We start from the raw sequence: 14206 nt of genomic DNA on the forward strand, positions 1-14206 counted from the left end.
TTAGATTTCCAGAAAGTCTTTGACAAGGTCTCTCACCAAAGGCTCTTAAGTAAAGTAAGCTGTTTTGGGATAAGAGGGAAGGTCCTCTTATGGATTGATAACTGGTTAAAAGATAGGAAACAAAGGGTAGGAATAAGTTTTCAGTTTTTAGAATGGACAGGGGAAACTAGTGGTGTCCCGCAGGGGTCTGTATTGGTACCAATCCTATCGAATGTATTAAAAAATTATCTGGAGAATAAGGTAAATAGTGATGTGGCAAAATTTGCTGCTGATACAAAACTGCTCAAGATAGTGAAGTCCAAAGAAGACTGAGAAGCGCTTTCAAAAAGATCTCACAAAATGAGGTGACGAGGCAACAAAATGGCAGACGGATTTTAATGTTGATAAATGTAAAGTAATGTGCATAAAACCATAATCCCAACTGTGAGCCTAAAATCATGGGGACTAAAGTAGCTATTAAAACTCAAGAGTGAGATCTTGGAGTCATTGTGGATAGTTCTCTGAGAACATCCACTCAATGTGCAGCAACAGTCAAAAAAGCAAACAATGTTAGGAATCATTAAGACCGGGATAGAAAATAAGACAGAATATTTTATTGCTTCTATATGAATCCATGGTACACTCATATCTTGAATACTGCATGCAGACCTGGTCACCTCATCTCAAAGATCCCTTGGCATTGGAAAAAAAATTCAGAAAAGGGAAAATAAAAATGATTAGGGGTATGGAATGGCTGCCATATGAGGAGAGATTAATAAGACTAGGACTTTTCAGCTTGGAAAAGAGAAGATTAAGGGGGAATGATAGAGATCTATAAAATCATGACTGGTATGGAGAAAGTAAGGAGAAGCTAATTACTTTTCTATACCATGAATTAGGGATCACCAAATGAAATTACAGTAGACTTCCGATTATCCGGCACCCTTGGGACCCAGGTGGTGCCGGATTATCAGAAATGCTGGACTATCAGGAGATACTCTGGCAGGGGCGGGTCTCGTCGAAGGAGAAGCGGAGGAGGGGGCGGGGGTGTGCCAAACCCTCCCTCCTGCTGCAGGGAGGCAGAGCCTGCGTGTGGAAGAGGAGAGGCAGTGACAGGCAGGCAGCCGCATTCAGGACGTTCTGGTCAGTTACAGTCACTCCGGCTGGATCCACAGCCGACACGCAGTTAATGTAATTTTCCTCTCTACTGCCGGGAGGGGAGGGGGGGGCAGGGGAAGGTAGGGGTCGGTGGGAGACCCCTCTCCCTCTCCCTCCCCCTCTCCCACTGTATGGTATTTCATACAGAGTATATTATGCTGGTTGAGTCAGGTGTCTGGTCTCTTTGATGCTGTATGGACTGATCATACAACATAACCTGCCTACCTTGCCCTCTGGGGGCACCCCACCACCCTGTCCTGCTGTGCCAGAAGCTCTGGTCTTCCCCCAGCAAGGCACAGAGTTGGAAGTTTTTCTACAGTACTATTGCACAGTAGGTAGAATCTGCTAAAATTACTTAAATTTGATCCCCATGTATATAAAATGGGAGATTTGCCTTCATGCATAATATTTTTCTATGATGGTGTAGTGTCTCAAGGGTGTCCAGGGCTGTGAAGCACCTTGCTGCCACTTGGCCCTTAGTGTGAGAGAGCCTTATCTGTAGCTGCCGGTGGTGAGATCTCTGACTGCGCTGACCGCAGGCAGCAGAAGTATTACCATCTCAGACCCTGCTGGTCAGGCAAGGGGTAGCTACACACAAACCCCCAAGCCTTTCAAATGTCCCTTTGGAGTGCCTAGCCCCGTTCCACTGCACACTTATAGATTCATTACTCCCTAAGGCATGGTACACATCAGCTTACTAGTTTTAACTCAGGACCACCACTCTGCTTAACATGTTGCACTTTAACAATAAGCTTGTTTTCACCGTAAATATACTTAAGAGTAGAGATAGAGATGATAGAGTAAGAGTAGTGGAAATTCTTATATATAAACCAAAATCATGTCCTACTTTCCAGAGACTAAACTTAACTCACAGGACATTCCCCTAGCTTACCCAAATTCTTTCCCCCAGCATTTTCAACCAGGATGCATTAGATCCCCTTTCATAAGATCAAGTTTTCTTGCAGTTTCTTTGCAGACTGAAGGATGCCGCTGTATCTCATTGCATCCCCAGATATCAGACCTCTGATTGTCTCCTCAAAACTGTCCATCTTCCCTGCTCCCAATCTTCCTTTGCTGTTAACCATTTCCTGTTAATTTCCTCCTGATGTCTCCACAAGTCCTTAATTAGCACTTGACTCAGTATGCTAGTACAATGGTTCTCAGTCCGGAGTTTGTGTACCGTGGGATTATGCAGAGGTCTTCCAGGAGGTAAATCAATTCATCCAGATCATTTGTTTTACAAAAGGCTACATAAGGCACTAGCAATGTCAGTACAAACTAAAATTTCATACAGACACAATGGCTTGTTTACATTGTTCTATATGCTACTTGGTAACCTCATTCCAACTCTTCCAGAAATATTAGAGCTAGATGTAGAGCATATGGTGGTAGAGCTTTCTCAAGTACTTGATGCTCTCTCCAGTGGAAAAGCACCATGTAACGATGGGATTCCAGCTGAAGTCCTGAAGGCTAACAAGGCTGTCCTCATCCCTTTATGACTGACTTATAAAATGTTGGTGAGTGGGAGAGGTTCCTCATGATATGAAAGACTCATCCCTTTATGACTGACTTATAAAATGTTGGCGAGTGGGAGAGGTTCCTCATGATATGAAAGACACAAACATCATTACTCTATAAAAACAAAGGTGATAAGGGGGACTGTAACAACTACAGAGGCATCTCTTTGCTAAGCATTACAGGTAAAGCATTTGCCTGTGTCATTAATTGCCTGCAAAAACTCTCAGATCGAATCTATCCAGAAACAGAGTGGCTTCAGGGCTGGCAGGTCAGCAATGGACATGATTTTTTCTCTTCAACTACAAGAAAAATGCAGAGCAAGGAAAGCTGCTGTTTATAGCATTTGTGGACTTAGCAAAGATGTTCGATACAGTCAGTAGATCAGGACTATACAAAGTGTTAACTAAGATTGGCTGTCCACCAACTCTGCTCAAGCTCTATCTTTTCATGAAGATATGAAAGCAATAGTGTACTATGATGGATCTACATCTGAACCCTTTGTGGTGAAGAGTGGAGTCAAACAGGGATCTTGCTTCCTACCCTCTTTGGTATATTCTTCTTAGTCCTATTAAATGGTGCATTTCTAAACTCTCACAGTGGTGTATTTCTCCACACAAGGTTAGATGGTTCTCTTTACAACCTAACACGACTTGAGGCTAAAACTGAGGTCAAGAAAGTCCTCATTAGAGAACTCCTATTTGCAGATGATGCAGCGCTTGTCGCACATAATGAAAGAACGCTACAGACACTGATGAATTCTCTGTCCAGAGTTAGTAAACTGTTCTCTCTTGACATAAGTGTGAAGAAAACTGTTGTTTGCTTATAGTGGCAACCCACTGACCCCGAAGGGGTAGGGCCAGAGAGAGATAAAAAGCCTGCCAGCCAGGCCAGTGAGGCCCTGACCACTGAAGAAGCCAGAGGACTCTTCTGCACCTTGAGGAAGGAACCTAAGGTGTCGGGAGGTGGAGAGCTGGCGTGGGCCACCGGGGCCCCAGCTGCACTGTGGCCCGAAGGAGCAGCTGAGACCAGAGAGCTCCCCTGCATGCTGCAGAGTGGAGCAAACGCCTGTGGAGGTAGTGAGCTGGCTTGGACTGCTGGGGTCCCTGCTGCACGGTGGTCTGGAGGAACACCAGCCTTCTCTGGACTTCCTGAACAGCCTGCAAGCTGCTAAGGAGAGGCCTATGGACCTCACACCCCTCCCCTCACCCCTCCCCGCCCCGACACCGTGAGAGGCCTACGGGATTACCAGGTACATGCTAAGGGGGAGAAGGGAAGTGGCCCAGGGGACAGCATGGACATAGACATGCCCGGCTCAGCATGTTTCAGGCTGGAGCCCCTGCTGATCCAGCAGCAGTAAACTGCTGCCTCTAGGGCCCTGGGCTGGGGCACAGTGGAGTGGGCAGGCCTGTGCCCCCCCTGCCACCCACTGCTTGAGTGGTAACCTCCCCCTCTCCGCCATTGCTGGCAAGCTGCCTGCAACCCTTCTGAGCAAAGAGACCCAATCATATATGTTCTTTACAAACTGTTCTACTGTGGCCCCACCCTGAACCAGGGCTGGGCCTTGATTACCTGTTTGCGCTTGTAGACTGCTTTACCTGCTGCCTTGCCCTGACCAAGGACCGACTCATAAACTGTTGTGCCTGCTGCCTTGCCCTGACCAAAGGCAGGGTTCTGAACTATTTACCTGCAGCCCCACCCTGAACCAGGGCTGGGCCTTGATCAATGACTAGGCCTTGATAAACTGCTGGGCCATTGTAAACTGTCTTCTTGCAGCTCCACCCTGAACCAGGACTGGGCCTTAATTAGCTGCTGGGCTTATAAACTGTTACCTGCTGTCACGCCCTGACCAAAGGCTGGGCTACAAACTGTTTACTGGTGGCCCGCTCTGGGTTAGGACTGGGCCCTCTTCACCATAGACTTGGCAGCCCGCCCTGAACTAAGGCCAGGCTTCTGCCTATCATTTACTGGCCTGCCCAAACCCAGGCTGCCCTTGTTGTTTACCTTTTGTCCACCCGCCCTGAGGTAAGGGTAGGGGAACCCCAGACTGGTTGTGTGTCTTGTTAATTCCCCCCACTGAGACTAATCCGAGTGTAGTGGGTTGGAGTGGCCACCCACTGACCCCGAAGGGGAGGCACCCCTCCCGGAGCTGACCAGTTTACATTGCTCAAGGTGTATCTCAACCACTCAAGGTCATTCTGAATGACAGTCCAATTCTGTTTCTTGGGTCTACAGTTACCACCAATTTCTCCATGGACGAAGAACTGAACATCAGTATTGGGATGTTACCCACACAAATTTCTCTATCCCTTCCACGCTGTAGGGGGACACACCTTTACCCTCTTCCTAGGGCTCAAGGTGCAACCCTGTTAATTTACACACCCACCCTTACCCAATTCCTAGGGCTCAGGGCGCATCTTCCTGCGGGTTGGCAGGATCTTTAGCCACTGAAAGAGCCTCACACAGTAATATCCTTATCCTCTATTTATTGACAATTTCCAAACAAGCAGAATACACATGCTAAGCACACGGTGTCATGCTCACCAATCCTGATAAAGGCAGGCAGACTTCCCCTGTTGGCCAGGCAAGGTCAGTCTCTCTGGATCTTATCTGCTGCAAGTCACGGTTGTGCAGGAGAGTCCTGGCAGCTCTTATCTTAGGCTTGGTCTTGGAGGTGAGTTCTTCTTGGTGTTCCTTGTCTCCCTTTGGTCTTCTTCCTTCCTTCTGTTTCTGTTACTTCCAATTTTCTTTTTTTTCCCCTTTTCCTCCTTGGACCCCAGTTTATATAATGAAACCTGAGTCTTGCTTAGCTATACCTTAACCAATTATTTTACTATAATTTTACTAACCAATCATAATAAAATTACCTAACTAATCAGACCCACCACATTAATTAATTTTGCTACGTGTAAATCAATTATACAGCAGACAGTTACAAACCAGACAGAGATTACATTTTCCTATTGTTTGACTGTGTGATGACAATGATCATAGGATGAGGTTTCCACAACATTCTCTATTGATGAGCAGTTTCTTACCAGACATAATGGTGTGACTTAGTTTTCTTTACCCATCTTGAGATCTGTTTCTTTATTTGGTGACAGTGGGGAGCTATCAGGACAAGGTCCCCTCCTCACAGCCTGGTGTGACACTTTTTAATACAATTTAGATGGAATTGAGAGTATGTGATTCCAGGCCTTACAGTTAATTGCTGTTGCTCTTCTGGCTGCAGAAGGCGGCTTTGGTTCAGGCCTACCACAGGCCTTCCAACATGGCTACAGAAAAGCCATATTGTTACAGGGAAGGCAGCCACAACATTTGGCAGACTTATGAAATGAGCATGGAACAATCCCAAACTGACATTGAAAACAAAGATACTGATATACCAAGTGTGCGTATTAAGTGTCTTGCTTTATGGATCTGAGACCTGGACTACCTACTCGTGCCAAGAGAAATTGAGCAGTTTCCACCTTTTGCTGCCTTTGCAGAATCATGAAATTAAGTGGTAAGACAAAGTTTCAAATGTAGATGTCTTATCAAGAGCTATCATACCCAGTCTCATAGTTATCCTTAACAACAGAAGACTCCGGTGGCTTAGCCATGTGAGGAGAATGAGTGATAAACGCCTTCCCAGAGAAATCCTCTTTGGTGAACTAACAGGTGGAGCAAGGGCAAGAGGAAGGCCAAAGTTAAGATTCAAGGATATGTGTAAAAACACTATGAAAAGGTTTAACATCAGTCCAAGCTCTTGGGAATCTACATCATCAGATCACACCTGGCGACAATTAGTATAACAGGGCATGTCACTTTTTGATAGGACCTGTGCAAGACATGCAAAAGAACTCCGCCTCAGAAGGAAAAATTTTCACTCATGAATACAGAAGTAGACTGGCATGTAGCTATTGTAATCGACTGTGCAAATCCAATATTGGAAGCATAAGCCATGAAAAGTTGGAGATCCAGGCACAACTCATAGATTGTCACTGCCGCTGCTTACCACCGTGTCTTGAGATGAATAGGCCATTTTACACACACACATGTATACTGTACACTGAATTGAAAGTAAAATCTTTATATTCCAATTGGTGTTTTAATTAAGTGGTAAAAATGCATATGTAAGCACTTTTTCAGTCACAGTAAATTTTGCACTCTTGCATTTTTGTCTGATATTTGTAAGTAAGAACTGAGGTGAAAGTTGGGGTACACAAGACACATCAGAAACTGGTACAGTAGTCTGGAAAAGTTCTGTTTGTATGACCCAAGCAATATGAAGTAGTCCAGCAGGGGGAGTAAGTTTCTCCCATTTCCTGTCTGGAAAAGTTTCTCAGGTACCTGCGAGTGATCTGCCTTTAACTACAAGACTTAGAGAACATAATTTCAGCATACATACGTGACTCCTTGTCCATGTTCCATACATGACATGCTTTCATTAGAGACCTTACAGGGCATTCTTTTAGTGAACTCAGGGATCTTATACACTAGTGCTTTGTACCAGTTTGTGACTCAAGGACCTGCTGATACCAGGAGGTTCAGTTTAGGTACTTTTTCTTCTCTGACATTGCAGTCTGCTCAGAAAGCAGCTGGTATCTGGTCGACAATGTGCGTTTTTTTCCCCTTTGTGTCCAGATTGTAAGTGGAGTAAAGGATAAAAGTGGATATGTTTGGATAGTCCGTTACTAGGGATTTATTTTTTATATTTGTGCAATGTTTTTAAATGTTAGCGCCTAGAGTTGCTAAGTGTTAAAACTCTGTTTTCAAGTAAAACATAATGGTGTATAAAACTGTCTAGTCTAGATCTAGAATTTGCCCAAATAAACAATTGATTACTTGATTGATAGCAATGAGCGTAAAAACAAAACTTCTACAGTAAATACTCTTTTTATAAAGGTTTTTAGGGAGACAAAATTCTGGCTGTTTTATGGTCAGGAAATACATGTATGTTCTAGTAGTTTTCATTGTTCCTTTTGAACAACTTAACAGTTGTAGGGGTATTTTGATAGACTGAATATCTTGAGCTGAAGAGAGCTGACCCACTTAGACCTTGCTGATTACATATTTTCTCAGTCTGAATAATTTATGGAAGTGTGAGAATTCCAGGCCATGTAAGACCATTAACATTAGTTTATTCTGTAACAAGTCATCTTGTTGGAATTATTTCCAGAAATAAGTGGTCTGATCACATTCACTTGCTTTAGATGGTTGTTAAAAGTAAGCATAATGGCTCACTGAAAACTAAGGATGTTAATGCATTTATTTTGGTAAACGTGTAACTGCTTGTGATGGGGCATGGGGGACCCCCGTCCGCTGCAAGATGTGACTCTGCTAGCCAGTAGAATAGAGAGGGTTTATTGCTTTTCAGAGAGACAGCACGGCCCGGGTTCGATGTGGACTTCAGAGTAAGGGGCAAGCAGCCTTAGACCCCTTGTGGGTAGGGATACACAGGCCCCTGATCCCCCATTACCTGATTTAGTCCCTTCTCTTCATGTTTGCCCAGCCAAGACTGCCCAGTTCCCAGACCCTGCCCCCAGCCAGGTGGCCGTTTCCGCCTCTCTTCCTTTGTGTCTTCCTCTGGGAAGAGCCTTGTTAACTACTCAGGCTGGGACTAAGTATCTGGGCCAATACACATGTGGCGTGAGTCAGTGGGAATCACACATCATAGCACAGCCAGGTGGGCACACTGGGTTACAAAGCAGACAGCCCCCCACTGTCACACTGCTGAAGTTTTCAGCAGTTACTTGTTTACACATGGGGGGGAGGAGGGGAAGCAGATCCCCTGTGCATACCGGCTCCTGTGGAGCTACCTGTCTCTCCCACTGCTGCCTTTGTATCAGAGGCAGCAGTGTGGGTATGAGGGTTTACAGGCGGAAGCCATTGCTCGCGGGGAGCCGACTTTTAAGCCAACTCCCTGCCAAGCACAGAGTCCCATGGAGCTGCCTCATCATCCTCATACTCTGTAACCTTTTAAGCTAGCTCCCCACGAGCATTAGTTCCTGCCTGCCTGCCCGCCCACCCTCCCTCCCCGCTACTGCCTCTGATATGGAGGAAGCAGTGTTGGGGGTAGGGGGAGGAGGAGGCTGCATGTAATTGTGAAGGTCAGTCGTTGAGCCCAGGCTCATTGGCTAACGATTTATACTATCACATCCCTACTGAAAACACCATTGAGAAATGAATACTTAAAGCTTGAATCTTGCCCTGTTGTATTTAGTAGTACAGCTCTTTTGTGATCTCATAATCTTTTACCCAAGTTGATACATTTGCTATGCACTGTTGGGAGGGATAAAGTAAATGGTGCATCTGAGCATCAGTTTCACAATTAGAGCTTTTGGCAGCAACACTGACCAATTTTAGCTATTAATGAATAGCTCAAAGGGTACGAGCAGGTGTAGAGGACTAGATCACTATAAAACCTTGTCAGTATGTGGATGATTATAGGCAAACCACTGTGAAGATGGGCTCAATGGTGGTCCCTTAAGACTGTTAAGGTGTGTGTAATTTCTGTTTTAGGTGCTTTAATGAAGAAACTTTAAAGATTGGGGGGCATTAAAGGAACACGTGACAAGTCTAATACTAGTTAATGGTATGACTAATCTTTTTAATTCTCTAGCCCTTGGAGCAGTTTGTATCAGCAGTGCATCAATAACTTTCTTTCTTCTGGCTGTTAAGGTGACCGGGCACGCAGATCTCCTCGGAAACTTCCTACTTCTCTGAAGAAAGAAGAGAAGAAGTGGGTGCCACCGAAGTTCCTGCCACACAAGTATGATGTCAAGCTGCAAAACGAAGATAAGGTAAGTTGCCTGTTTGAATTTTCTACTACACAGCCTGAAAGAAAAGGATGAAATAATCCCAGTACAGTAAACTTCCGATAATCCGGCACCTTTAGGACCCAGGGGGTGCCGGATTATCAAATATGCTGGACTATCGGAAGGGGGGGCGGCTATGAGGGAGGTGGGGTGGGGGGGATGCCACCCCAGACCCCTCATAGCGCCCCCCCCCAATAGTCCGGCTCTGCCCCAGGCGTCCCTGATTCAGCTGCTGCTGGTCAGTTTCAGTAGTGGCTGAATTCAGCTGCTGCTGGTCAGTTTCAGCAGTGGCTGAATCAGCAGTGGCTGAATCAACCCTTGGCGCGGCGAGACCAACCCGGCAGCACCCCAGCTGCTCTGTCTCAGGTGTACCCAAGTCAGCTGCTGCTGAAACTACCTCGGGCTTCCTGGAGTCAGCTGTTGGTCAGTTTCAGCAGCGGCTGAATTGGGGAAGCTGGGGCCAGAGCAGCTCCAATGGTCCAGCTTCCTGGAGCACTTCTGGGTTCCTGATGGTGCCAGACCATCAGGAGTGCCGTACCATCAGATGCCGGACCATCGGAGTTTTACTGTATATGCCATCAAAGAGCAGTGAAGATTCCTTTAGCCACATTCAGTATTGTATAGAAATGTTGCCTGGGTGAATAAGATGGGTATTAACCTGGCCAGTGATTCACTAATTATAGAAGTGACCAAGCATAACTACTTATATTAATCACGGATACCTTGTGACAACCTAGCTAATTAACTTTAGGAAGGTCTGTGGTTTCCACATTGCTGTATACTTTGTCAGCTGTTCACTAGGGTGACTATGGTAAGAAGGCAGCAATGACTTCGAGCTAATACCTTGCAAAGTAATTCCAAGGTCTCAAAGTTTTGATAAACTGGTCTCTTTTCTTTAATCAAATATTAGTGGTTGGGTGTTGATGCCAGAACAACGTGTTAGACTTGGGAAAGGAACCTATAACATGAATTCACATTTCAAATACTGCAGGGACAGTTTTTAGCTAATTCAGAATTCCACCAACTCTTCTCAACTCTCCGTGCTACAAGCACTCTCTGTTCTAATCTGAGTTTGCAGTAGGTGGGGGTCACTTGAAGAAAGGGGTGGGGATGCCTCTCGGCAAAGAGGTGATGTAGTGTACTATACCAGCACTCTGGTGCAAATTGAATGTTATCAATCTGTCTTTGTGTGATATTTCAAAGATCATCAGCAACGTGCCAGCAGATAGCTTAGTCCGTACAGAGCGCCCTCCCAACAAAGAAATCTTGAGATATTTCATCCGCCACAATGCACTACGGGCTGGAACAGGCGAGAATGCTCCATGGGTAGTAGAAGATGAATTAGTGAAGAAGTACTCTCTTCCCAGTAAATTTAGTGACTTTCTACTAGACCCACATAAGGTAAGAACTCTCATTTAAACATGTGCTTACAGGGTAGGACTGGGGATGAGGAAGAAACATTGGCTTAAGATTTTCAAGTGCATAATTTTTTTTTTTAAAGGCATCAAATTTGACACCTTAAAGGAGTCTAGTTTCCAGCCTGAAAGCCCTGCACTTTCTGAAGCTCCTTTAAGGCAACGTTAGATGAACCCCTAAACTAGTCATTTTTGAAAAGATGGAGTGGGGTTAGTTGGCTATGGGAGGCCTTAAACCCTCTTAAGGAGTGAAACTAGATGAGAAACCCAGAGTCCTGGGGTCATAGTTAGAATTTCAGTAACTCACTTCACTTTATAGTTCCTAAAAATGTTTGAGCAAAACAATGCTAAGCAAATCCAATTTCCCCATAAGAATTAAGGGGGTAGGTTCCAGAGAAGCTTTTGCCAGACAATACATGTATGTTTTAAAAATAATTTTAAACAATTTAATACTGTATTTACCAATTATGATTGTGAATCTTGGTTGAGATGGGATCTGGACACAAGGGCTTGTCCTACCCGACCCACCCGGTGCTCCTTCTGAGAAGTGGGATCAGGAGTTTGCCTGCTCCCTGGCTAGAATGCTTGGCTGGCAAAGTGGGATAAGTCCCCACACTGTGACCCTGCTTCCCATTTGGAACATTATGGGGGCAGGCAGAGACCCACATGCAAAAAGCCTTATAATGGAACAGTGTGACTTTAAATGTGTGTTCTCTAATAGATCAGTCCAATAACGAAAGCATTAACTGGGATGACTTTAAATGAGGGATTACTGTAACTGCAAGTGAAGTCTGTTGTAAATTGCATTCCTCCTTGCCAATAAGTGGCAGTTTTGTAAGAAGCCCCCACTTTTGGACAAGAGGGGGGGAAAATAAGTTTAATTGGACACCATATTGTCAGCAACAAATCAATGCAATAAATATGGCTTGTTTTCTGGGTGGCCACTCTTGACAGGTCCCGCCCCCCCCCCTCCCCCCATCCCTCCCCAGTCTCCTAGCCATTCAGAAAACATACTTTTTGTGGAAAACTAAAGTGTAGAAAATTTGGATAAAGGAGATCTACAAATACTATTGTAAGGCAATGTGTTGTATTCAATTAACTTCATTTCCTTTGCCTTAAACAAGTAATGTAGATTGCAACTGTTAAAGCCAACTTGAGATGTTAGGAATTTATTATATAGCACAGAACTGTAACTTTTATTCAGTAATGTGAATTACTTAGCCATTTATCTGGTTGACAGTTTATATATATATATATATATATATATATATATATATATAATTGGTCTTATATTAATTTCTTTTCTTAAATTCCAGTATATGACTCTCAACCCCTCAACCAAAAGGAAGAGCTCTGGATCACCTGACAGAAAGCCCTCCAAGAAGTCCAAAACTGATGGATCTTCACTGGGCCAGCCATTGAGCCCTACGCTGTGGTGTCATGTGCATTTGAAGAAATCTATTGTTGGCTCCCCATTAAAAGTGAAGAACTCTAAGAACCCCAAATCCTCCAAAGAGGAGTTGGAGGAGGTGATGAAAATAGTGTCTCCAGGAAAACTTGGTGCAAACTTCCAAATTCCTAGGAGGAGCCGTATAGGTAAGGGCAGTGAGAAATCCTTAGACAAGAAACAGAAAGGTAAAAGGGTTCTGAATGGACAGAAATCACCAGGGAAATCAAAATCACCCAGGAAAGGTCTGAAGAATCCCAAGATGAAAATGAAACAAATGACACTACTGGACATGGCAAAAGGTACCCCTAAGGTGTCCAGAACTCCTAAGAACTCAGCTGGGACTCCTAGGTCCACCAGCAAACCCCACAAACAACTTCCTCCTGCTGCACTCCACCTCATTGCCTATTACAAAGAAAACAAAGATCGGGAGGATAAAAAAAGTGCCCTTTCCTGCATCATCTCTAAAACAGCCCGGCTACTTTCAAATGAAGACCGTGCCCGCCTTCCTGAAGAGTTGCGAGGGATAGTACAGAAACGCTATGAACTTTTAGAGCACAAAAAAAAATGGGCCTCCATGACAGAGGAACAGCGCAAGGAGTATCTGAAGAAGAAACGGGAGAAGCTGAAGGAGAAAATCAAGGAGAGAGCAAAAGAGCGGAAGGAAAAGGAGATGCAGGAAAAACTGGAAAAGCAGAAGAGGTATGAAGACCAAGATCTTAAAGGAAAGAACTTGCCTGCTTTTAAACTAGTGGATACTCCGGAAGGACTTCCAAATACTCTGTTTGGGGATGTGGCCATGGTGGTGGAGTTCCTGAGCTGTTACTCAGGATTATTGATGCCAGATGCTCAGTATCCCATTACAGCAGTCTCCTTGATGGAGGCTCTGTGTGCTGAGAGAGGTGGCTTTCTCTATTTGAACCGGGTGCTGGTCATTCTTCTGCAGACCCTACTGCAGGATGAAATTGCTGAAGACTATGCTGAGTTGGGAATGAAACTCTCAGAAATCCCCCTTACCTTGCATTCTGTTTCTGAGCTAGTCCGTCTTTGTCTACGAAAGTCAGATGTGCAAGAGGAAAGTGAGGTTTCTGATAATGTAGATGAGAGCAAGGATTCAGCTACCTTTGAGGATAATGAGGTGCAAGATGAGTTTTTGGAGAAGCTGGAGACATCAGAATTCTTTGAGCTGACATCTGAGGAGAAGCTACAGATACTTGCAGCACTCTGTCACCGAATCCTAATGACTTACTCTGTGCAGGACCACGTGGAAGCAAAGCAGCAGATGTCAGCTGAGCTGTGGAAGGAGCGCCTAGCTGTGCTAAAGGAAGAGAATGACAAGAAAAGAGCAGAAAAGCAGAAACGGAAAGAAATGGAGGCTAAAAGCAAAGAGAATGGGAAAGAAGAAAATGGGATTGGAAGGAATGACAAGAAAAAAATGGAAACAGTAAAATCAGAACTACAGATGGAAATGGAGGCTGAAGATATGATCAGTGCTGTGAAAAGCAGGAGACTTCTTGCCATCCAAGCCAAGAAGGAGAAGGAGCAACAGGAGAGGCAAATGAGAGGTACAATACTAGAGAACTGGAGTTTGTGCAGGAGCGGTCAATGTGATACACACGTAATGTAGAAAACTTAGTTCTCCATTTCCAACGATGTTACCTGATTGAGGGGTTTTATGGCTGTTGTCAATTAAGGTCTCTAGTTCTATTGATGTGAGGCATTGTGTGGTGTGGAGCTTTAATAAAATGCAGGACAATGTAGCACGTTAAAGACTAACAAGATGGTTTATTAGATGATGAGCTTTCGTGGGCCAGACCCACTTCCTCAGATCGAAGTGGGTCTGGCCCACGAAAGCTCATCATCTAATAAACCATCTTGTTAGTCTTTAAAGT

The 14206-nt window shown here is 44.7% G+C and overlaps 1 protein-coding gene across 2 annotated transcripts in view; it reads left to right on the forward strand.

Annotated features, from left to right (window-relative positions):
- BAZ1B (bromodomain adjacent to zinc finger domain 1B) overlaps nucleotides 1-14206 on the forward strand; it is a 110325-nt gene that overhangs the window by 35101 nt on the left and 61018 nt on the right. For both annotated transcript variants that reach the window (XM_014571765.3, XM_006119603.4), the window contains exons 5-7: nucleotides 9316-9437; nucleotides 10656-10853; nucleotides 12184-13879. In XM_014571765.3, the coding sequence (XP_014427251.2) occupies nucleotides 9316-9437; nucleotides 10656-10853; nucleotides 12184-13879 (2016 nt within the window). The remainder of the gene's footprint in view (nucleotides 1-9315; nucleotides 9438-10655; nucleotides 10854-12183; nucleotides 13880-14206) is intronic.

Source organism: Pelodiscus sinensis, chromosome 21 (genome assembly GCF_049634645.1).
Source record: "Pelodiscus sinensis isolate JC-2024 chromosome 21, ASM4963464v1, whole genome shotgun sequence".
Taxonomy (NCBI): Eukaryota; Metazoa; Chordata; order Testudines; family Trionychidae; genus Pelodiscus; species Pelodiscus sinensis.